Raw genomic sequence first — 23,748 nt, forward strand, 5'->3', positions numbered from 1 at the left:
CATATACAAAAATGGAAAAGATGCGGATGCCTTCAAGGAGCTTCCTGGCTTGAAGCAATATGCAAATTGATCACTGTGCTATTGAGGAGTAGTTATACATGTATCAGAAATAGGTGTACAGTAAATAGTATTGCCCCTAGCAAATATCAGAATAAAATCCTGTAGTGTATGTGAACTGCACTCCCATTTTCATCATTGGTTCACTACTTCAGCTTTTCATATATTGTCATATAGAAGTATATAGAAGTATTTTCATGTAATTGTCAGTATCAGTGCATCACGTACAATGGACAGGATCCAGCTAGATGACCTCGGAGAATCCTTCTAATCTAATATGCTTGGACTCTGTGAGTTAAGCCTCAAAATATTTACACTTACAGGCACTTGTCCATCATCAAAAATTATAAATAGCACCATATTGAACAGCTCTGCTAATGCTGTTCCAAATATAGGAACATTTCCTAGACATAAACTTGAACCTTTTAATATATATATATATATATATATTTTTTTTTTTTTTTTTTTTTTTAATCCATGAGAAACACAGAGAGAGAGGCAGAGACACAGGCAGAGGGAGAAGCAGGCTTCATGCAGGGAGCCCGACGTGGGACTTGATCCCAGGACCCTAGGGTCACGCCCTGAGCCAAAGGCAGACGCTCAACCACTGAGTCACTCAGGTGTCCCTTTAATATTTGTATGCTGATGTTGTTCTTCCTCCCTCTCCCTTTTCCTCTCTTTCTTCTTCTCTCCATTTAATAATCCGTACATCCCCTGATTGCTCTCCAAAGAACTGTGCTTGTTTTTCAAAACCCCTAGAGATATTTGCAACTAACATTTTATTAGAAAAGATACAATTATCAAATGTTTTGTCAACAATATAAATTCATGTTCCCACAAAACAGATACAAAATTTGTTTTTCCTCTAGAACCAGCATGTTCTCAGGTTAGAATTAGATTTGTTAAGCATATCTGATAAACCTTAAATATCTTGCCACCTTCTCTAGGCTGGGAGGGTTTACTTATATGTTTCAACTCCATGGAAATATGTGTGAACAAGAAAGGCTTTCAAAACCTTTCAACTGTTTCAGCACTGACCGACATTTCAGCAATTTGAGTAGATGGTAATCATTATCAAGGCGTTAGCTACTGAATGTTTTACAATCTACTGTATATAAAATTTACTAATCTAGGCATATTTCAAAGTCTCTAGTTGTGTTTCTGTAGTAAAATCCCATTTTCCCCTCTTCTTGTGATAATGTCTGCACTCCTAATGTGTTTGAGTCAAATAACTCATGCTTATATTTATTTATATTTTGCCCTTTCCTCAAAACCTTATGATCACTCTTCAAGGACTTTCTTGTCTTGTTTTTGCATGCTTCTGTTATATACCGTGCGTCAAATACTGATACCTCTGCTATGATTAAAGCACTTATTTCAAGCACTTATTTCAAGTGGTATCAGGTACCAAACTATGTTAGCCTATCACAGTAAGTTCAAAAGCCCTTGACATATTTTAAAATGAAAATTAACTTGTGCCGCAGAACCTGACTCGTTGTTAGCAAACCATTTCCTCTTCCTCTTAGACACACGGCAAGGCTCTATTTCCCAGCCTCCCCTGCAGTGAAATGTAGCCACTTGAGTGTGTTCCCACTGATGGAATGTGGGGGGAGGAGTGATGTGTCTGCTTCCCGGTTTGGTCATCTTCCCCCACCCCATGACCTCGACTCTCTGGAGAAACTGACAGAGTTCTGAGGACCTAGAGGAAGGAAGAGCCACAGATGGTAGGAGCCTGGATCCCTGAATTGCTGCTCAAGAAAGAATCAACCAATAGAACTGTCTAATCAGGACCCCCCATGGTGTATATTAGGTGAATAGTCGGTGTAAGCAGGAAATAAGTCAGTCTGATCTGACTAATACAACTACGTCTCACTGGGAAATGGGTGCAGCGCCCTTCTTAACCTTCTCAGCTTTCTTGTTATTTCTCCTTCCTCACTCCAGCAGAAATACATTGGGGTAAATTACTGGGCACAGGGATAAATGGGGGTAAGTTACCGGGGATGGATTAGAAACTGGAGGCTTCGAGATGTTAAGTTAATGACAGAGCTAGGACCAGAACCTAGGCCTCCTGATTCCCAAGCAAGGTTTTTCAATCCTCCAGCCCTGGTTATGCCACACCAATGGCCGGTACTAAGAAGCACTAACAGAGAAGAAAGAAAGTATTGGGAAGAAAGATGTAGGTAATAATATTAGCTGCCACAGAATGAGCAAAATGGCACATATCAGTGAATTTCTACCAAAACTAGGAAATATCTTTTCAATGGCTTAGTTGCTTTTCTGGGAGAGCTAAGGAAGTTAATGTTCCTTGGGTTCATTAAGTAGATAAGATTCATGATTTTTAAAAAGGGACATATCTATGATGCCTGCAGTTGATACTCAAAATCCGAGTATCAGAGGTACAGAAGGAGGAGCCTGAAATCCAATTTATGATCATATAGAACTGAGTAGGCAAAGTCACTGATCTGATTCTGAGTTTATCAATAATTGTCAAAGTTTTACTGAATGTACTTAATTTTTTTCTAAGAAACTAGAACAATATAAACAATATAAATTTTATACTGTTTATTTATATTCTTTCTTGGTCTTGTGTAGAAAATTATATTTCCTTCTTTAGTGCCAGCCTTGTCTGACACATGCGACCATATGACACTTGTTTATTTACTTAGCTCTTTGTCCTATTTGACTGTGATCTCCTCAAGGTCAAGGAACATTGTTTAGGTGGTGTATGGTACTAAGCCCTTGTTTAATGTTGCTCATGAAAATATATGTGATGTGGGAATTTTATGAACTCATTTTTGGACCATAGAAGTTGAAAATCATCTCCTTTCTATGTCTTGAAACAAGAATATGAAAAGGAAGAGAATATACTTAAAAAAAAATCTCGTTACTTATTTATCTTAACTGGGACATACACAGTAAGAAATTCATCAACTGAATGAGGGATAAGCTTAGGCATCAAATGACTATTATGTTACCACAAAGGTTTTTCTAGAAGTTCTGACACATTCTAGAAGTTCTGGGAGATTTAAATTGAGAATTCATTCTCGCCTCCCCTCCCCTGCCCCCACCTCCCCCACCCATTTCCATTCCTAGGAGAGCAACATGTGTGGATGGTTGGTATTGAAACTTGGCTCTTAGGAAAGTCAAATATGGATCTGTTTTTAGGGTGCTTTGAAAAGTCCTAGAATATACTCTGGACTTCTCATGTGTTCTTACCTGTCCTTCCCTCTACCACCACTTGTCGGGATGAGATCCCTCCGCTTACTGTTGTTACCACCACAGAGTAGAGGCTGCCTGATTTGAGGGCGTGGAAGCTGTATCTGCTGGTCTCGCTGGAGACACTTTCATTTTTGATGACCACGTTTTCATGGATCAGTAAGACTTGATAGAACTCTATGTCTCCTAGTGCTTGGGTCCAGTTGGTAAACAGACTGCTGGTTGTCCCTTGGTTGGCCACATACAAGCCAGTCACTTGGGCAGGCACTAGAGCACAGCAGACAAAGAGAAGAAAAAAAAAAACAGATGACATTTAGTCACCCTAGGGAAGTGTAACAAAATGAGTCAAAAATGGAGACAGTCTTGAAGATGATAAAAATATATCTATATGTTTTTGCTATAAGACTCTCAGCTCTATTTCCTGTGGCATATGGCAAACTACTCCCATACAGAAGCTGCTTATATGTGAAATCAAAATTACTTCAGATCCATGGGTGAGATGATGCATACCTATTAAGTAGTTTTGAATTTACATTTTCAATAATGAAAAAAGGGTTATTTTTGAATATTGCTTACTTTATGTGATTTTCTCTGTCCTTACTTCACGAGAACTGAGAGCCACATTATCTACCTGAGCTGATGGTTGTTATGGGGTGATACTGGGAAATCCCTTCAACCTGATGATTAGGTTGTAGTTTAGGAAACTGGTTAATTCTTTACTGGCACATTCTGAAGAGGATCATTATTACTATACATTAAAATGCTACAACAGTATAAATTATATTATCATATAATAATAATAACAATAATAATAATCATAGCAACTAGTAGTGATAACTACTGAGTGTCTGCTATGTGCCAATTATAGATTCTATAGCTTTTAGAAATTATAATACCTGATCTTCATTCCAAACTCTATAAATATGATTTCATTATCCTCTTTACTGAGGAGGAAACCAAAGACCATAAAATGTAAGTAATTTAGCCCATTATCACAGTGCTAACAAACTCCTGGAGCCCACAGCCTGATCTGTCTATCCTGTGAGTCTGTGACCTTTTCCTAATTAGCAACTATTATGATTTCTAACCTACCCATTAAAAATATCTTACATAGATCCTGAAGCTGGCTCTTGATCAACATATATCATCTTTGTGCCTCTTTACTGATTTATGGTAATTAAAAGGATTGGGAGCTTGGCACAATCCCTCTCAGAGTTTGTTGACTTTTGGATTAAGATACAAATACACTCATTAAAAAATAGTACTGTACATGGATCAGAAGATTCACTTCTCATTCTAAATTTCATATGGAAAGCAAAGGAATTAATATGGTAAATGATTTTGAAAAAGAAGAACAAAGCTGGAAGAGTAACATCATCTGATCTCAAGACTTACTAGAAAGCTAAAATAATGAAGGCAGTGTGATACTGGCAAAAAGATAGACACACCAATCAATGGAACAGAAATGAGAGTCCAGAAATAGATCAACATATATATAGTTCATGGATTTTTTTTTTTAAACAGAGATGAGAGGGCAATTCAGTGGAGGAAGAATAGTCTTTTCAACAAATAGGGCTGGAATTATTAGATGTCCATATGCAAAGAAATAAACCTTAACCCAAATCTCATACACATATAAAAATGAACTCAAGGTGGATCATTCACCTCAATTAAAAGCCTATAACTGTAAATATTCTAGGTAAAATCTTTGTGACTTTGTGTAAGACAAAGATTTCTTCAATAGGGCACCAAAAGCATGGTCCGTGAAAGAAGAAAACTGATAAATTGAACATCAAAATTAAAAATGTATCCTGCAAAATACACTAATCAATTAATGAAAAGACAAGCCACAGCCTGAGAGAAACCATTTCACCTCACATTTCTGACAAAGGACTAATACCTGGAATATAAAGAATTCTCAAAATTCAGTGATAAAAAGCAAACAACCCCATCAAAAAAAGGACAAATATTTGAAAATATGTTCTTCCCCAAAGAGGATAGATGAATGGTAAATAAGCATATGAAAAGATGTTCAAAACCATTAGGCCTTAGAGAAAGGCAAATCAAAATCACGTGAGATACCATCACATGCTTATTAAAATGGTTTAAAAAAACCCCATTGTAATACTGAGTAATGTTGAGATTATGGAGGAACTCCTACACTGGTGGTGGGAATGTAACATTTTACAACCATTGTAGAAAGCAGTTTGGTAGTTTCTTACAAAGTTAAAAATATACTCACCATATGACCCAGCAATGTGAATGCTGGGAATGATGAAAATGATCTTAAGACTAAAACAGTCCCTTGGATTTCTAACTCCTGCAGTAGAGTGGGCTACATACCATGACCCCCCCCCCCCAATAAACACAACTACATTTGTTGGATAAAATATAAAAATGTAAATGTATGAGTGAGTTGTCAAGAATGTAAGGAATTCTCAGAGATCTAAAAAAGTAAGTGATAGGTAATTGGTTCACTGAAGCATACTTTCATCTTGAAGGCATCTTTAAAACATAAATTTAAGCTTTGATTTTACAGCTTTGCAGGGTCTATGAAATAGGGGGTAAAGTGTAGGACTTTCCCAAACTCAGGAACCTGATGGGTGACCTGAATAACATTAAATCCTGAAATGTTACATTCTAAATGTAAGTGAAATCAATATTCCCTCTCTGTTCCTCATATCGCCCCAGCCCCCTTGGCACTGGGTGCTAGAGAAAAAAATTTCTGCTGAGAATTCATAACCTCAAGACTGTTTCAGTGAGTTTGCAAACCAAATTCATAAAATCTGAGTGATCAAAAAAAGCTTCAAGTTGACAGTTTAGGTTAAAATAAGTCTGGGTTGATAGCAGTCCTGTGCACTTCAAAGAATTAAATGAAAAGAAAATTCTTTCTAAAATCCATCTTTAAAGAAAGCCTCAAAGAATTCCCATAGAGTAAGTTTCCAAGATGTATGAGTTTATAGTGAAAAATCACAAACACTTAAGGAAGTAAAGCACCATGAGCAAAAGGCAGCAAACTCAATAGACAACAGGATTGAGCTCCTGAAGATTTCAGATATTAGAATTATCAGACACAGAAGGTAAAATAAAAATGGTTTATTTACTGACTGCAATAAAGGAGGATAATGGAAATATGACTAAAGAGCAACAGAGCAGAAAACAGATTTGGAAAGAGAGCCAGAGAGAATGTTTGAAAGTGAAGAAATTAACAATTAAAACTTAAAACTCAATGGATGGATTTTAAAAAATATTAGACGGAGCTAAAGAAAGAATTAAGGAACTAAAACACAGGGCTGAGGAAATTAGTCAGACTATATAGCCCAGAGAGCAAATACATGGAAAATATGAAAAAATATGTATTCTAGACTACCAAAAGTTGAATAGAGAGGGACTGGAGAAAAGGCAAGAGGCAATATCAGAGAGTTAATGGCCGGCTGAGAATTTCCAGGGTTGATGAAAGATATTAATCTGCAAGTACACAAATCATCATGATCTCAAGCATGATAAAGAAGTCTATATCTAGTTATTACTGCAAACAACAGAACACCAAAGGCAAAGAGTAAATCTCAAAAGCAGTCAGAGTAAACAGATTATACAGAGAGAAATGAAAATTAGACTGACTTTTAAACAGCAAGAATAAATGTCAGAAAGACTACAATAATATCTTCAATATGCTGAGAGAAAATAACTTTCAGCATAGAATTGTAACCCTGGCAAAATATCTTTCAACATTGAGAGCTATAGAAAGACGTGCAGATAAATGAAAGTGTAAAGAGTTTGTTCCGAAAAACTCTAATAGAGAAATCTGAAGACTGTTCTCCAAAATCAGGGAAACTAATCCCAAACGGAACTTGCGAGATACAGGAAGGAAAGATGAGATGATAAGTGGTAATTTTTTGTGGGGTTGAAAAAAGGAGAGAAACAGAATACAGGACAACAAGAGTGTACAGATGGGAACAGCAAGTCTTTGATTGTAACTTTGCTTCCTGTTTCACTGAGAAAAAGAAGAGCACTACCAAAGGCTATTTGTCCACCACCGCATCTTTCTACTTACTGGCATATGCATCCGATACTCTTTTTTTTTTTATCCCAGCTGACCTGAAAGTCAAACTACTCATGCTCCTTTCTAAAGCCAATTCCTTTATTTGTGCTCTAGCTCCCAAAGCTTGCTTACTCATAGAATAACTGCAGCAACCCTTCCACCCTGTTGACATCATCACCATTCCTCTCTCCTCTAGAACATTCCCATCAGCATAAAACATATTGTTATTTCTTCTAACCTTAAATAAAATCCTCCTTTCAAACATACTTCCTCTTTCGGACGATGCCCTATTTCTCTGCTTTCCTTTGCAGCAGAACTCCTGAGAAAAGTTGTTCTCTGTTCTCTTTTTCCATTTAAAAATAAAACCAAGTAAAAGAAGAAACCCAACAAACAAAATAACAAAGAGTTGAAATTAGCATAAGAGAAAACCAACAATAGTAAAAAATTCATAAACAATGACCAGTACATCAGAGGCATTTAAGGAACACTTGTAAATTAAATGTTAAGCAATTCAGTAGACAGGATACTTTTTAATGTCTAAACTTTATAAACAATGTTACCTGTTCTTCCTTTAGTTGAAGAGGAATTTTTTAAGTCTCCACTAATACTGGTGACTGTAGCTATGTATTTTCGTCCAGGTACCAGGTCAGTAAAAGTGAATTCTTTGGCATCTTTGGGGAGCGACTTGTGGATGAGTAAGAGGTCCCTGTCAGCTAGTGAAATGGTGTATTTCTCCCATTCTGCTGCCGGGGTTTGCCACATGACGCCCAGTGAGGTCTCGTTGGCATGTTTGACACGAAGCTGGAGGACAGCCAGGGGGACTAAGGAAAAAGTGATGGAGACTGTGTCATTGGTTTGACGCAGAAACGCTCAAGTATTTTTTAGTGAGCTTCTCTTCCAATCACAGGAGTGTTCCAGTTCAGCATTTCTTTTCTGAACGTGTATGAGCTCTTGAGCGGGGTGGGGGGTGGGTTGCAGAGGGGGAGCTATTCACAAAAACTGTGTGTGTATGTCTTTTAAAGATTTTATTTTTAGGTAATCTTTACACCCACTGTGGGGCTTGAACTCACAACCTCGATATCAAGAGTTGGGTGCTCCACCGACTGAGCCAGCCGGGCACCTCAAATTTTGTTTATACAACCTATCTGGAAGGGAGGATTCAAAAGAATACTATTGGAAAGTCATTTATTTCTGACTACACATTACCTTGAGTATTTATTTCTTCATATGAATTCTATGAAATGAAAATACTGAATTCAGTCTTGTCATCCACAAAAGCAGAGAGAAAGGTCTCTAAATTTGATTATTTGAGGTGAAGTTAGGAGTATTTTTTACCCTGTTAGATTAGAAAGACAAAGTGCTTCTTCCCTTCATTTCTGAGAAGGGACACGGATGTATCCGTGAAAGGGAGAGTAATAGTCGTACACCTGGCAAGCCATAGCAGTATTTGATTAAGGACTCCCATTATCCAAAGAAGTGAAATTGTTTCGATTTCTTTAAGAAGTTTTATTATTACAAGTTCTAGGAGGCATTGCTAACAGTAAAGTACTGGTCCCACAAAACAACAGAGAAACAAAATTAAGGAAAAACCAAGTGTGTAAAATTATATTGATTTTTTGCATCAAAGAAATGTCCTCTAATTCCATTCTAATTGAGTCCCTAGATTTGTATCTTCCTTTTTAATACATTGAAATGAATTGGATCATTACATCAAAGCCTACTTCAACTAACCTTATTCACCTAGAGGTACAGTGTAGGAAAATCTTTCTTCATAATTACGCCAACACGCTAAGAGCCCCTACTGTTTCTTGACAGTATTCCAAGTCATTTGAGGTGACTAAGATATAATATTGGAGAGGACATAGACGCTTGTTCCGTGAAATGCTAAAAGTAGCTTGGTTTAAGCTTATATAGGTCTTTGATCATTATCCAAGGGATATTAATATTTGGAAAATGAAGATATTACTGGAAGACCTGGTTGGCAAGCTCAAGAGGTGCCTTGGTTCTTTTCTTTGACATTCTCCTAAGAAGAGCATTGAGTCAATGTAGTTATTTCCTTATCCTCAGGCAAGATGAGAGAAGATATTTGAATTTCACTCCAAGTATGGAATATTCCAGGTCATAGAAATATTGAGCTTGGAAGGGCAATTCTCTTATTTGAAAGATGAGGAAACAGAGTTGTTGTGAGCTTGCCCAAGGAATGACAGTATAGTGGTGACAGCAAGAATGTCAAAACCCATGTCTCCAGATCTTCTTTCTCCTCTACCCTAAAATCCAAATATATCCCACTTCCCTTTAACAACCGGTCCTTGGTACACAAAATTCCCTCATCAGTCAACATTAGGTCCAGGCAATGGCTCTCTAACACTGATCACTAGCAAAAAAATTGCCAACTGTCTTCTTTTGTGGGAAGAAGTCTCAGATTGTTTCCTATTCCTTTGGTGCTTACAATGTCTTCCTTTTTATAAAAGAGTGGACTTACTAGTGGAAGCAATTTTTAATATTCTAATTTGATAAAATTGAACATCACCAAACCTAATTCAGTCTAAAAGTCCATAACATCTCAAATTCAGGGAACATGGGAGTATTACGTTGACAGCTCCCCGGGGTTACTCGGGAGAGGGTCCAAGTTAAGATTCCAACAGTCATTCACACGTTGGTATTTGCTTACCTGTCCTGCCTTGGCAACGCTTAGAATTCTTCAGATTCCCACTCTCCACGGTGACTTCGACTTCATACTGTCTTCCCGGGATGAGCCCCATGTCATCTATGGTGTAGTGTGTTTCATCCTTTCCCAGGGTGATGTTGAGCAGCACCACAGAATCATTGAAGAGCAGGATCCGATACTGCTCCCAGTCTCCAGCAGGGGGCGACCAGCTCACTACCAGGGACCTTGTGGAACCATTGCTGTTTGCCTCCAGGTTCCCAACTTTCTCTGGAACTAAACGGTGAAATAATATCAAAAAGGGGATTCTAAAAACCAAAAGTAAGGATGTTCATTCACTTTTCATGGGCAACCGTAAATAAGAGACCTCATACCTGCAATTCAAAACATCTCTATCCTCTTCTGATGTTTGTGGACTGTGAATGAGTGTGCTCTCCTCGTTTTAAAGACATCTGACGCTCAAGAAACATAAGCTAAAATCATCTTGGTGATACATCAGGAATGCAATCTCCCGAAACCCTGTTAATAACCTGGCGATACGAGCGCTGCGTTTTATTGATCGCACCCCAGCCCTAGGGACAATATTGATGTTGCTTCTCATGATGTTGACACTGGCGGATGTGGTATCTTTTGGGAGAGACACTGCATGTTGTGGTCATGAGACATCCCGCTCTTTCTCAACTGACAAGCAATATAACTCTGGTCTAATTATTCCTTTGCTTAAAAATATGCAAATCTCCCCATTAATTACAGAATAAAACATTAAGTCCTGGGAGTGGCATTTGCAGCTTTCCAAAATCAGACCCTTCTGGTCTTAATTCTGACTCCTCTGTGCAGCCCCCCTCCCTACCTCCCCCCCCCCCCCCACTCTCTCCAACGCTGGCCTCCCATTGCATGTTCTGCAGACCTTTAGGGATCCTGGGCTCTTCTGCCTCAAATGCCCTTCCCTCCTTTCCCTCTTCACTTGCCAAGAGCCTCACATTTTTAAGGTCCAGTTAAAGACCATTTCTTCTGACACATCTTTATTGATCTTCTGAGTGAGAATTTTGTTCTCTTGTTTTTCTCACCATATGGCTCTTACTTAGAATCTCTAACAGCACAGAGAACGGACTCTAGAATTAAATGCTCTGGTTTAAATTCCAACTCCACCATTTACTGTGTGGATGACTATACACAGGCTACTTGATCTCTCTGAATTTCTGTAAAATGATGATAATAACAGAACCTCTCTCATGGTGATGGTGTAAAGTGTTTGGTTAGTGCCTGATACATGGAAATATCAATGTAATTACTATTATTATAATGTACTACTTTTATTTTGTGTGTGTATAGTCTACGTTTGTCTGGTTAAAATGTAATTCTCTTAAAAGCAATGGTCAGCAGAGTAAATATTTCAGGTTTTGCAGGCCACATATGGTCCCTGTCTCATATTTGTCTTTTTTTTCTTTTCAAAAAAACCTTTTAAATATATAAAAACCACTCTTAGCTTGGGGCTACACAAATACAGGGCACAGGCCATATTTGGCCAAAGGGTGTAGTTTGCTGAACCTGACATTTTAACAACTTTCCAAACTCATAGCACAGTAATTTACACATAGAAGGCACTGGATAAATATCTGGTGATGTAAGTTAATAAAATAATTTATGGAAAACATGGGTAAGTGCTAACAGGCTTTCACTATAAGAGTCGATCAGAAATGTTTTATTCATTAGTATCAGTGCTAATGCATTCACACAACTTACGTGGTGTGACATGAAATAGCACAGGGCAGAGCCAGTTATACACATCATTCAGGAATCACCCCAAACACATTTGCTTAAATAACTCAGATGAATGCAAGTAACCCTCTGTTTTACTCTGTGTATGGGGCCCTGGCCCATAGGCACCCTCAGTTATGTAGACCATATTGCCCAAGCTGGGAAAAGAGTTTTCCTTCTAACTTACATTGTCCTGTTCTAAGATGGATCAGAGAATGATTTGGGCAATCATGGAATATTCTGGAGCCCTACACTCACCTGTTCTGCCCACTGCCATCTTCTGAGCAGACAATTCACCAGAGACACAGCTGATGGTAACTTGATAAAGTCGTCCAGGGGTTAAGTCTTTAAATTGAGTTTCAGTAAACTGGGGTGCTAATACTCTGGATTCTTTTATAGTCCTTTGGTGAAACAGAGTAATGTTGTAGGAATCCACATTTCCAGAAGGTCTTTGCCATTTGACTTTTAGAGAGGTCGAAGTGCCATCGTTTGTCACCTTCAGATTTGATACTTCCATGGGGGCTAAATGGGAAGACAGGAAAAGACACTTTAACTCAGTATATTGTACCAGTTTTATGGCCAAATCTTGACCTGTATCTTAATCCCCGAAAGCCACATTCCTTGCTCAGAAGAAAGCAACAACTTTGAGTAAAAATAATACGGCAAAATCAAAGAAAGGCTGTCTGGCTGGTGGAAAGAGCATAAACATGGGAGTCAGGAGCCTGGATTCTGGCTCAGACTTGGCTGCTGTCCAACTGGGCAACCCTGGCCACCTCTGTCTATCTCACTGAGCCTATGGATCCTTCCTGGCAAATGAGGTCTTGGAATGCTCAAAGAAGTCTGTCATCTGCCTAATTTCTTCCCGTCTTTATGTATTTCATAATAGCAAGTACATAATCAATAGATTGGTCAGCTAATTGGCCATCACAAAATTTTGCTTGTTAAAAATATTTTCTTTCATATAAAATCATGACAAAGCTCAAGAATTGTGTCATTATTTCATCAAAGGAAAATGATTACAAAAGAAAGACACTTTGGTGAATATTTTTTCTACCTCTTGGCTACGTTGTAATTTTGGTCTTCACTAATAGCAAAATAAAAATGAACGTTTCATTTTAAAAATAGGCACAGCACATTGATTTTGCATAGGCCAGTGAGAAGTGTAATTTGCTCTTGCTATATATATACAATTCTTAAAATATATTTAAGGTACTTTTTAGTATATGTGCTGCTGAAGCAAGCACTATTTAAGGTACTTTTTTAAAAAAAGAGTTTATTTTTAAGCAATCTCTATACCCAATATGGGGCTTAAACTCACAACCTTGAGATCAAGAGTTGCATGCTCCTCCAACTGAGCCAGTAGGCGCCCTGAGATATATGGCACGTTTTTTTGGGAACATCTATACATCTTTGAGGTGTGATGTGGAAGGTATGTAAATGTACATGTGCCCCCCAAATATTTTTCCCATCAATCTCTGGTAGTGCCAAGAGCTCTTCCCATTAGAGTAATTTCTAAGGCACTACATACCTAAAAGTTTCTCTTAAAATTAGATAACTTACTGAGAAAGGGAATTTATTAACACATTAGACCCACTAGAAGCATTAGAATCCACTGGAATGTGAGTTGCATAAGGGCAAAGACTTTGGCCTTCTTGGGCACTGTTATATCCACAATGCCTAGCATGTAGTTTATACTCAATAGATACTAAATGATTGAATGTGTACATGAATTATTCATTAAAATTTAGCACAGATTAGTGTATCTGGCTATGTTAGGCTGTGAGAATAGCTTCTGTAGGACATGTTTTCTTGGACACAGCATTTAAGAAATGGCTGTTTCACAGGAGCAGGTCTTCATATAGCACCAAGAAAACAAATCTTGGCTCATTGTAAGTGATGTCACAAAGGCAACAGATGCTTATTTAAGAAAAGGAGGTAAGAATCCTTACCAAAGAGGTCAGAATACTAAAAAGACAAGCTGAGACTGTATCAGTGGTTAACTTTGCTACTACTTCAGGCTGGTCTAAAATTTAGAATACAAGGGAATCCCTCTTTTTCTGAATAGAAGATTGGGTACATCTTAAAGGCCTTCTATAACATATAAATTTCAATTTGTCTCATATTAGCATTATCTCAGTAATATAATAAGCCGTGGTTATTAAACATTTCAATGATTTGAGCTTTATTTTTGTTTAGCTAGTTAGTGGAACTCACTTGTCCTGGCCAGTTTCCATCTGTAGTTTTGCAGCCCTGCAGCCTCGGTCACAATGGTCAGGTTATAGAGGTGGCCAGGTATCAGGTCATTAAAACTGTGGGAAGTAGCATGTTTGTCCATGACATTGCCACAAACGAGGTTCCCTTTATCCATCAGCATCAGCTGGTAGCTTTCCACATTCCCAGAGCCATGGGACCAGGAAATCAGGAGAGAATTGGTTTTTGCTGAAATATTGATATCTTTCACTGGGGATGGCACTGGGAAAACAAAATGCATTTCCAAAGGGTCACTCATAATTCCTTATAGAAGACAGAGACACATTTAGTTGGAAATCACACCTTTAGGTATGCTTCTGTACATCTCATTTGTGCAAAAAGTAATGAAAACAGCGTTGTTGAAATTTCACTGGAATCTGAATTAATGCTTTTTTCAAAGTCCGCACCTAAAGCTACATCATAGTTTACCTCTCCCCTACTTAATAGGTATTAGGGTAATTTTTGCCAATAAAGTATGACATGGCTGAGCAGCAAAGAGAGACAAGAGAGAAGAACTACGGAAGATGAAAAACAGAAAAATAGCAAGAAAGCCAGAGAGAAAATGAGAGGAGAGACCATGATCAGAAGGACAGTGTTTCATGGAAGGAGGTGAAGCATGTCGTTGACATCTGGATGTGTGGGTGCAAGAAGACACTAGTTCCAGATGTCAGAGAATGTAGGAAACATCATGACTTGATGTTATGAGAAGAGCATCACACAGGAGAAAAACACTAATGGCCATACACATTATGGAACAAAATCAGAAACTGAGGTAGAAACTGCTGTTGCCTAAGATTTGAGTTAGAAAGGCCATTAGGAAACATCTACTTCATTTTGGAGAAAATCCAGGTCCAGAGAAGTCCCAGAACTTGTTCAAAATCACCTAGCAAGCTAGCAGCACAGCCACATCTCCTTATTTTTAGTCTAGCTTTCCCACCATACTGCGCGGCACTCGTCTATCTATCTACCTACCCACCTACCTCCCTATGTACCATCTTTGGTCTGGAGGCAATCTTACTTCTATCTCTTCAATTTTAATATAATCCTAAAAGGGATTATTATAGACAATAAATACTCAACTATCTGTAAGCAAGTCTTACCTGTGGATCCATTGGTGTAAATTGTAAGGGAACGTTTCTCTCCAGAAACAGCTGTGATGGCAATACTGTATTTACTACCAGCAGTGAGGTTAAAAAATGTATGTTCGTTCAATGAAGTACTTTCTTGAATTTGAGTCTCCTGTATCTTTTGGTCATTGTCAAACAACTCTATCTCATACCAGGTGACTTTTCCAGAAGAAGGAGTCCACCAAACATGCAAGCTCGTTGAAGTCGTCTTCTCTTCATTGACTTCAAACTTAGCAGGTGGTAAAGGATCTGCAAGGCAAAAATCCAAAAGAGAGAACATGGCTTCAAGGCTTTTGCAGACACATGCTAGTTTGCTGTAACCCAGATTCTTTTTCCTTAAAAACTTTGAAGAATCTGCTGCCCGTGAAACAAATCGGTATTACTCCACTTAGCTTCTCATCATACAAACTTCTTTTTCTTTTTTTTTAATTCTTTTTTTTTTTAATTTTTATTTATTTATGATAGGCACACAGTGAGAGAGAGAGAGGCAGAGACATAGGCAGAGGGAGAAGCAGGCTCCATGCACCGGGAGCCCGACGTGGGATTCGATCCCGGGTCTCCAGGATCGCGCCCTGGGCCAAAGGCAGGCGCTAAACCGCTGCGCCACCCAGGGATCCCCAAACTTCTTTTTCTAATAAAACTTTTTTGTTAAGACAGCTCTGAGCTTAGAATTCCAAGTAAGGTTATATTTTCTTTGGCTTGGAAGGTTAGCACTTACCACACACTGACAAACACCCAGGCTATGCCTGGATAAGTACTAAACATCTCAACAGGAAATACAGATACTAAGAAATAGTTTGAAATGTGTATCAAACTTTTTCTTTTTTAGGTTGTGGATTTGGGGAGTTAAATATATATATATATATATATATATATGACTTTGGGTTGTTTTTAAATATCATAAAACCACAAAAAATATAGACCTGATTATGAGCTTAGCCTAGGTTGCTTGTAAAAATGAATTCTCCCCACACCTGGGATTCCCTCTGTCCTTAGATTTTCTCGATTTAAGTTCGGGGATGTTTTGGAGCTGCTGAAGCCTCCAGAGTGGGTGGAGGGGGTTGGTCCTGCACCTAGCTTGTTCACTTAGGTTCAACGAGAGTTGGGTGAGAGTTGGGTGAGAGTTGGGTGAGTTTGAGGAGTCCCATTTCCCATTTCCCGTGTTGTCCAGTGTACTGAATCTTCACCGTGGAACTTGAAATAGGATGAGCACCTTGTCCCTGGGTTAGGAACGACGTCAATAGTATGAATGATCAGCCATTCTATGATGCAGTGGGGCCATCAGAGAAAGAAGGCCCTCCCTACCCTGAATGCAGGGAATAGCGGCATTGAGAGACATTTATATACGAGTAATTTTCAGAAATCCAACTTGGTTCTTGATCTAGAAAGTCGGATCAAGATATTGGAGGCTAAAGTTCAAAGCCAGGTCAGATGTTTTAGTGGCAAGGCTACAGGGATTTCAGTTCTTATCTACATCTTGGTAAATTCTATTTTGCTCACGAAATAACTTCAGATTCTAGAATCTTCTTAGAACAGTCTGTTTTAAGATGTTTGCTGTGACTGACATTACTACAGATAGGAACAAGGTAACCTTATTCTGTATTAAAAAGGTATTTAGGGTGGCTCAGCGGTTTAGCACCGCCTTCAGCCCAGGGCATGATCCTGGAGTCCTGGGATCAAGTCCCATGTCGGGCTCCCTGCATGGGGCCTGCTTCTCCCTCTGCCTGTGTCTCTGGCCTCTCTCTGTGTGTCTCTCATGAGTAAATAAATAAAAAATCTTATATATAAAAAAAAGGTATTTATGGCCAGATAGCTCCTATGACTCTCTATGGGTCACATAGAGACACGACTCATAAGCTAACTACAGATTATGGCCAATCTAATGTCTTTTTTTGTGTTTTTATATGAGTACATCATACTGCAAAAAGCCCACAAGCCACATAACATTTTATAATACAAGAACTAATAACAATATAAATGTCAGCTGACAAGGAAGCTGAGACAGCGGTAGTTCAGAGTCCAAAGCGCCAGGTTGTGTGGCTGATGCCCCAGCACAGCAGAGGTTCACCTGAAGAGGGCGGGCTCTGTAGTCTGACAGCATGGGCCTGAATTTGACTCTCCTGTTCTGTAGCTGGGTACTTCGGGCAATTCCTTAAGCTTTCTGTGTCTCCACCGGCTCATCTATGCAAGGCTGATAATAATACCACCTTTTTGGCAAGATATCTACGAAGGTTAAATTGAGTGTCTTATCAAGAGCCCTTAGAATGGTGTCTGGCACATAGCAGGTGTTCAATGTCAGCTACTGTTGTTGTTATTATTTCTGTAAACAGGAGGAGGTCCCACCACGGAAGCAGAGAAACGTAGTGGCAGAGGGTGTGGGCTTTGGGGTCAGATAGAACCTGGTTCAGATCCTCGGGTCCATCATGTATTAGTCATGAGACTTTGGACAAGTTACTCCCCCGATGTAAGCCTCCACCCCCCAATTCCCCCGCCCGTCTGTCTGGGCAGTGTCATAATCAGATCTGTCTTCTCGGGTGTTTTAAGGAAGTATACAGCCGGTGTTACCTGGCATAAGTAATATGAACTTATGCTCCCTACTTGATCATAAAAAAGGGCTTCCTCTGAATCACTGAAAAGTTAGAGGCAGTGGAATTTAAAAAATTGTGGGATACAATTTTTTAAAGCTAAACTAATAGCCTCAATTGCCTTCTTCATGAAGAAAAACACAAAAACTTGATAAAATCTTATCAGCTTATTCCCATGACCTAACTTTCTAACTACTAAGATAAAATTTAAAAATTCCCAAGATGATTCTCATTTATAGGTTCTTGAGGAAAAACAGCCGTTTTTTTTTTTTCCTGGCAATATTATTTACATTTTTCTATCCTATCCAATAGCATAGTCTGTAATTAAGAACGTGTAACAAGAAGAAAGAACAGAATTTCCCCTCCCAGAAAGTTTTTTGTTGTTATTGTTGCCCGGCAAGAATAAGGTACTTCACTACCAGGAGATTCTGGAAGCCAATGAAAGTCAAGAACAACCTTGTCACAGCCGATCGAGATGACACATTTTTGCGGAAGAGGCATTTTGAGGACAAGGGTGAGAGGGACGGCTGCTTTGCAGCGATAGCTCGGACCAGATCAATACTGTCGCTGATGGCTACAAGCCAGATAAGGGTTAAAGAAGATCACAGTATGATCAGTAAAACCTAAGCCATATATAATCTGCAAAATAGAAGCTAGAGAAAATGAATTTTAAGGTTGCGTGCGTACAGGGCGAAGTTCAGAAATGCAGACTTTATCTAATCTCTCTGAGCCAGAAAACAAAACAGTCAATCCTTTGTACATCCGCTAGAACAAAGGAACAATAAGGCTGGGAAGTGCCTGGGCTGCGAGAACCTGCGCTGGAAACAAACACTTAAAACTCCATTTATACTGTGATAAAGTCCTGGGCTGGCACTTGGCCACGCTTGCTACCAATGCTGCAGAAGTTACAGAGTTTTCAGACTGCTTTTCAGCCTCAGCCCAAGGAAAACTGCTGTAATAATAATAATTTTTAAAAAGTTCTCAATATTTTATTAGAAACAAATTAGGTGCCTCCAAAAGGGGTGCTAATTCATATATATATGTATTCATAAATACATATATTTATATGTATATATAAAATGTATTATATGTGTTTATATGTATTTATATGTATGTATAAAATTATAAAATGAATGTATTCATATATACATATATTTATATGAATTACGTCTATATTATGTAGATATAAGTGAATTTCATATATATTACATATATACTTATATACACATGAATTTCATATGTATATATATATACACACACCCACATATATGAATGCAAGAGAGAGATTTCTAACACTATTTGAAAATGTAGTTATATGTACGGAATCTTTTGCTCATATGACAGATTGCCTGTAATTCGGAAACCCTGCTTGACTTACACAATTCACACCGATGGCTACAGGTGCCAAAGCCCACGGATGCGCATTGGCAGCCTCCCTGGCTTTTCCATGTATCCCTCTTATGTGTGACTAGTGAAGTTTTATAAACCACGAGAACCGTTGAAAACCACAAAGCAGTAATTTAATCGCAGCCGATGTATCATAGATGTATCTTTAGCCATAAATTTGAGACATCTTTGTGCTTCTCGGTTTCAGACAGACCTGGAGTACGGAATGTCAAAGGTAAAGTTCTGCGATATTTAAAATAGCTGCTATGTTTCCATGAATCTACTAGTATCAGGAAGCCTGAGGATTTCGTAAGTGGTCTTGATGTCGACCTAATTTTTCCGTTCTTTGAGGGTAAGATGAAGTTCGGCTGGATTTCTGAACCAAGATGATGTCTTCTTTGTTTCCCTTTTTAAAAAATGGGACTCAGGAAGGAGCATCTCATACATACATACATACTTGCATACAAATAGCAAGTAACACCTGCTTTAAAAATGCCTTTGTATGGCCACGAATACATGATTATTTAGTGATATGGGGGTTTCTGTTGCTTAGAATTTGAAATGATAGCATTTATTTTGGAAATAAATTCAGCGTTTTAACAAGATCGCAGGCCATTCATGGGTTAGTGCCAAAAGCTTTTCTTGAAGTCCTGATAGCATCACAGTGTCCCTGGGTTGGAGCTGATAGCTTACAATTTGCTTTCTCAGATGGAGCAGGAGGTCGAAGGTGTCAAGTGTCTCATTTATATCACACACACATAACAAGTAGTACACCTGCCCAAGCCACCCTGGGACAGGTGATGTCTTCAATGCATCTTCAGTGTAATAATACAATCCTCAAACCAGAGGTCTATGGAAAATAATCGGTAAATTCATAGAATTTCCATTCGATGGTCTGAACGTTGTAGCAGAGATAAAATGATTAACAACACTAACCACAGCTAAACCGAATTCTGTGGCTGTGAAAGTTACTCTGGATTCTTTAAAAAACATTTTTTTCTCCGCTCTTCCTTTTGTTTCCCTAATCTTGCTGCCTTTACCTGGGATCCCACTGCCTGGTGTCTGAGTTGCTCCAGAGTTTTCTGGGTGTCTTCCTTATTTTCCATCTTTTCTCTACTGTTTCCATCTTCTCTACTGTTTTCTCTACATTGTCTATCTTCCCCATCACCATCCTCATCCTTCTTATGGCCCCAAGATCTCCCTGTGAGATGAAGTCTAAGTTTCTCTGGAGGCATTCAAGGTCTCCTCAAACAGGATATTATTCCCCATCCCTGCACCTTAACCTTCACCGCTAACTCTAGGCCAAGAGATCTATCTTTTTAGTAATTATAGGGCCCATTTCTGTAACTACCAAAACTGGGATTATTTTCTAGTTAAAAGCAGGGTGGCTAGGAGGCTGGAAGCTGCATTTATGTAGCACTCTACATAAAATGCACTGGACACCAACTATTCCTACACAATAAATGGGATTTTTCTCATGGAAATCAAGGTGAAGGTACAGCAAAAGCCACAAATGGGGGGATGGGGGCGGTTGGTGCGTTTTTGAAAACGGGAAGGAGAGCAAAGTGAAAAAGCAATTGCTCACAATCAGCGGTTAATTAGATATATTTATAGAGAGACAATTTTCTTTTACTTTGTGATTGTTGCTGGCTATGGTTGGCTTCCTGACTTCTTTTAAGATGACATACTATAGTGTGAGAATTCACCAGAGTAACATGCATTTGATTTATTGACTTCATACACTAGAGGTGATGTTCAGGTAGCCGTGGACTTTCCAGGTCTTAAGATCCTGGAAGGGGTAATTAAAGCCGTTTTCACAGTTATTTGCATCATCATTCATAGCAGGTGGGATGCCTTGTTCCCCCGAGGCTCATCATTTTGGGGCCCCGGGTACGTAAGTCATAGATGCTCTTCTGGGAGCCTCCAGCCTACTTGGGCGCTTAAGGTATTACGTGGAACAGGTAAACAAAAGGTGAAGTCCCAGGGAGGCTGGCTCTAATGTCACACTGGACGTGGCTCCACATCCCATCACTGTCACTTACAGTGGTGACCGGGCACGTGGCCGAAGCTCACTGGAGCTCAGTTTCCGCATCTGTAAGACCCAACAGCACCAACTGCACAGAGTAGTAAGTGTTGAGGGGGGATGGAGGCAAAGGTGAGGCTTGGCCCCAGCAGCCAGTGAGCTCGTGGTAAACGGCTGGCGTCCACGCTGCGGCTGTCCTTGCTGTGAAGAGTCACCCCGGCCAGCAACTCCACTGGATGTGCAGATGCGAGTGACAGCTGAGGACTGAGGTCAAACAGGTTGGCTCCATGAAGGACATGGGTTGGAGGGAGCTTGGAAGTTCAAAGTAGGATTTAGAGACGCGAGAGAAGGAGGGTGGTGGAGTGGGAGAGCAGCCGACTGCCTCTAGTGAGCACGGGTCAGGTGAGCACCGATGGAAACCTCGACACCGCCATCCCCAGGGTGTCCTTGGGCAGCCTCGCTCCAATTCTCCATACGCACAACTGAGACTTTCCCAGTAGTATCTAGAGTGCTACATAAACGCCGCATCACGAGAAGGCCCTTGGTCTCTCCTGCCAACCACACTGCTGCCCAGAAGGCTTCCCCTGTGTAGAAACTCATGATCAAGCACCTACTGTGTGCCTCTCAACCTTACTGTTTTTTTTTTTTGTTTTTTTTTTTTATGACAGATACAGAGAGAGAGAGAGGCAGAGACACAGGCAGAGGGAGAAGCAGGCTCCATGCACCGGGAGCCCGATGTGGGATTCGATCCCGGGTCTCCAGGATCACGCCCTGGGCCAAAGGCAGGCGCCAAACCGCTGCGCCACCCAGGGATCCCCATCAACCTTACTGTTAATGTTAGGTATACAGTGAGACAGTGCTTACATGAAAATAACTCTTATCTTTCCGAAATGTGTGAAATATGTATACGTGGAATCAGAAGATGGCTTGGATTGCGTCAGAATGGTGGGGGGTCGGGGAGGGTGGAGATACAGCTGAAATAAGATCGGTGATCAGTGGGTAACTGTTGAAGGTAGCTGCCGAGCACATGGTAGTTAATTATACTGCTCTGTTTGCTTTTTTAACGTGAGTTTTTTTCATATAAAAGGAAAGCAAAACCAACACCAAAAATTCCTGGAAATCTATATGCAAACTTTATTTGCATATTATATGGTTAGGGGCATATGTTCATCTTCCCTGGTACACATCCATACAGATAGCACGGGCTTGAGTTCTCCTACAAAATTATCCTTTATCCCCCAGGGGGATTCCAGCAAATTGATGTCTGGAAATGGAAGGTGAAAAAATGATTCTTTGTTCTTCTCTTATACTGTCTGGGCAAACAAGATCTTACATCTTTCTTGCTGAGCCGTAGAATGTCATGGCCACCAGCGGAAGCCAGGCTGATGGAAGCAGCTTCCCAAACCCTCAAAAGGAGATCAAGTTCAGAGCACTAGGTTGGTTCATTGCATATTCATAGCTCAGCCTGAACTTAGAATTCCTGAGACAAGTAGACTGTCAATGGCTCAATGGCTAAGTATTAAAATCCATCACCAGAAGTTCCACACAATTGAAAATTAAGAGCTGCTTATAATTTCTTCGCACTAAAACACATTTAATCACTTTTCCGTCCTCGTGCAGGCTACATATACATAGATTTAAGGTAATTTGTCATATACTTTTTCTTCTTTAAAAGTTGACTTGAAAAGTAGTAACAAAATGCCATCTGGTAATTTGAAGGAATAATACCAACTTAAATGTTATATCCGTTCTGCAGAGTAGTGGGAAGAACTGGAGTTGAGCCAGCAAACGTGGGTACAAGTCCTGGTTCGACCATACTAGCTGTGTGGTTTGTGATTCGTTAATTCTCATGAATGTCAATCTTACCTCCAACTGAAAGTAATCATAGTAAACTTGCTCTATTTGTCTTGTGCTTTTATAGTATCTAAAATCCTTCCACCTACTTTATTCAGTAGGTAAAAGTATAAAATACATATTAGACTGACCACATACCATTAAATTTTCTTTCTAGGGAGTGCTGGGAAGGGGCAGGTTGCATCACGGTTGAGAGCTGGGTTCCCCCAAACAGCCTTTTCCAACACTTGCTAACCAAGTTGCTCCGAGCAAGTCACTAATCTCTCCAGGCCTGTTTCCTAATTTATAAAATGGGGATGATAATACATATAACGCCTACATTACAGGGTGATTTTGAGTTCGTACATAAATTCTAGAACAGTGTTTGTCACATACCGAGTGTGTCGTAAGTTTACTCGAGTGTTATTTCCTTCCTGGTTAAGATAATAAATATTCTCAGGTATTATAAATTTAGCCATGCCTAAAGAGGAATGGTATCAGAATCTTAATGCCAACGTAAGTAAATAAAATCTTAAAAAAAAAGGGGGGGGGGCAGCCTGGGTGGCTCAGCGGTTTAGCGCCGCCTTCAGCCCAGGGCCTGATACTGGAGACCCAGGATCAAGTCCCACGTCGGGCTCCCTGCGTGGAGCCTGCTTCTCCCTCTGCCTGTGTCTCTGCCTCTCTCTCTGTGTCTCTCATGAATAAAAAAATAAAATCTTAAAAAAATTAATGCCAATAAATGATAGAAAAACTATGTCAATGGCTCTTGAACTTCGCTGTGCAACGATTCACTGTGATAATTTGTT

General features: G+C 39.5%; 1 protein-coding gene across 6 annotated transcripts in view; it reads right to left on the bottom strand.

Annotated features, from left to right (window-relative positions):
- The window catches only part of PTPRB (protein tyrosine phosphatase receptor type B), a 119,046-nt gene that overhangs the window by 60,046 nt on the left and 35,252 nt on the right, over window positions 1-23,748 (bottom strand). For 5 of the 6 annotated variants that reach the window (XM_077913830.1, XM_077913834.1, XM_077913832.1 and 2 more), the window contains 6 exons: window positions 15,089-15,364; window positions 13,953-14,210; window positions 11,997-12,260; window positions 9,987-10,256; window positions 7,876-8,136; window positions 3,274-3,540 (listed from right to left, as the gene is read on the bottom strand). In XM_077913830.1, the coding sequence (XP_077769956.1) occupies window positions 3,274-3,540; window positions 7,876-8,136; window positions 9,987-10,256; window positions 11,997-12,260; window positions 13,953-14,210; window positions 15,089-15,364 (1,596 nt within the window). The remainder of the gene's footprint in view (window positions 1-3,273; window positions 3,541-7,875; window positions 8,137-9,986; window positions 10,257-11,996; window positions 12,261-13,952; window positions 14,211-15,088; window positions 15,365-23,748) is intronic. The other variant, XM_077913833.1, reaches the window with a different exon arrangement.

The sequence above is a fragment of the Canis aureus genome, chromosome 11 (assembly GCF_053574225.1).
Source record: "Canis aureus isolate CA01 chromosome 11, VMU_Caureus_v.1.0, whole genome shotgun sequence".
Lineage (NCBI taxonomy): Eukaryota > Metazoa > Chordata > Mammalia > Carnivora > Canidae > Canis > Canis aureus.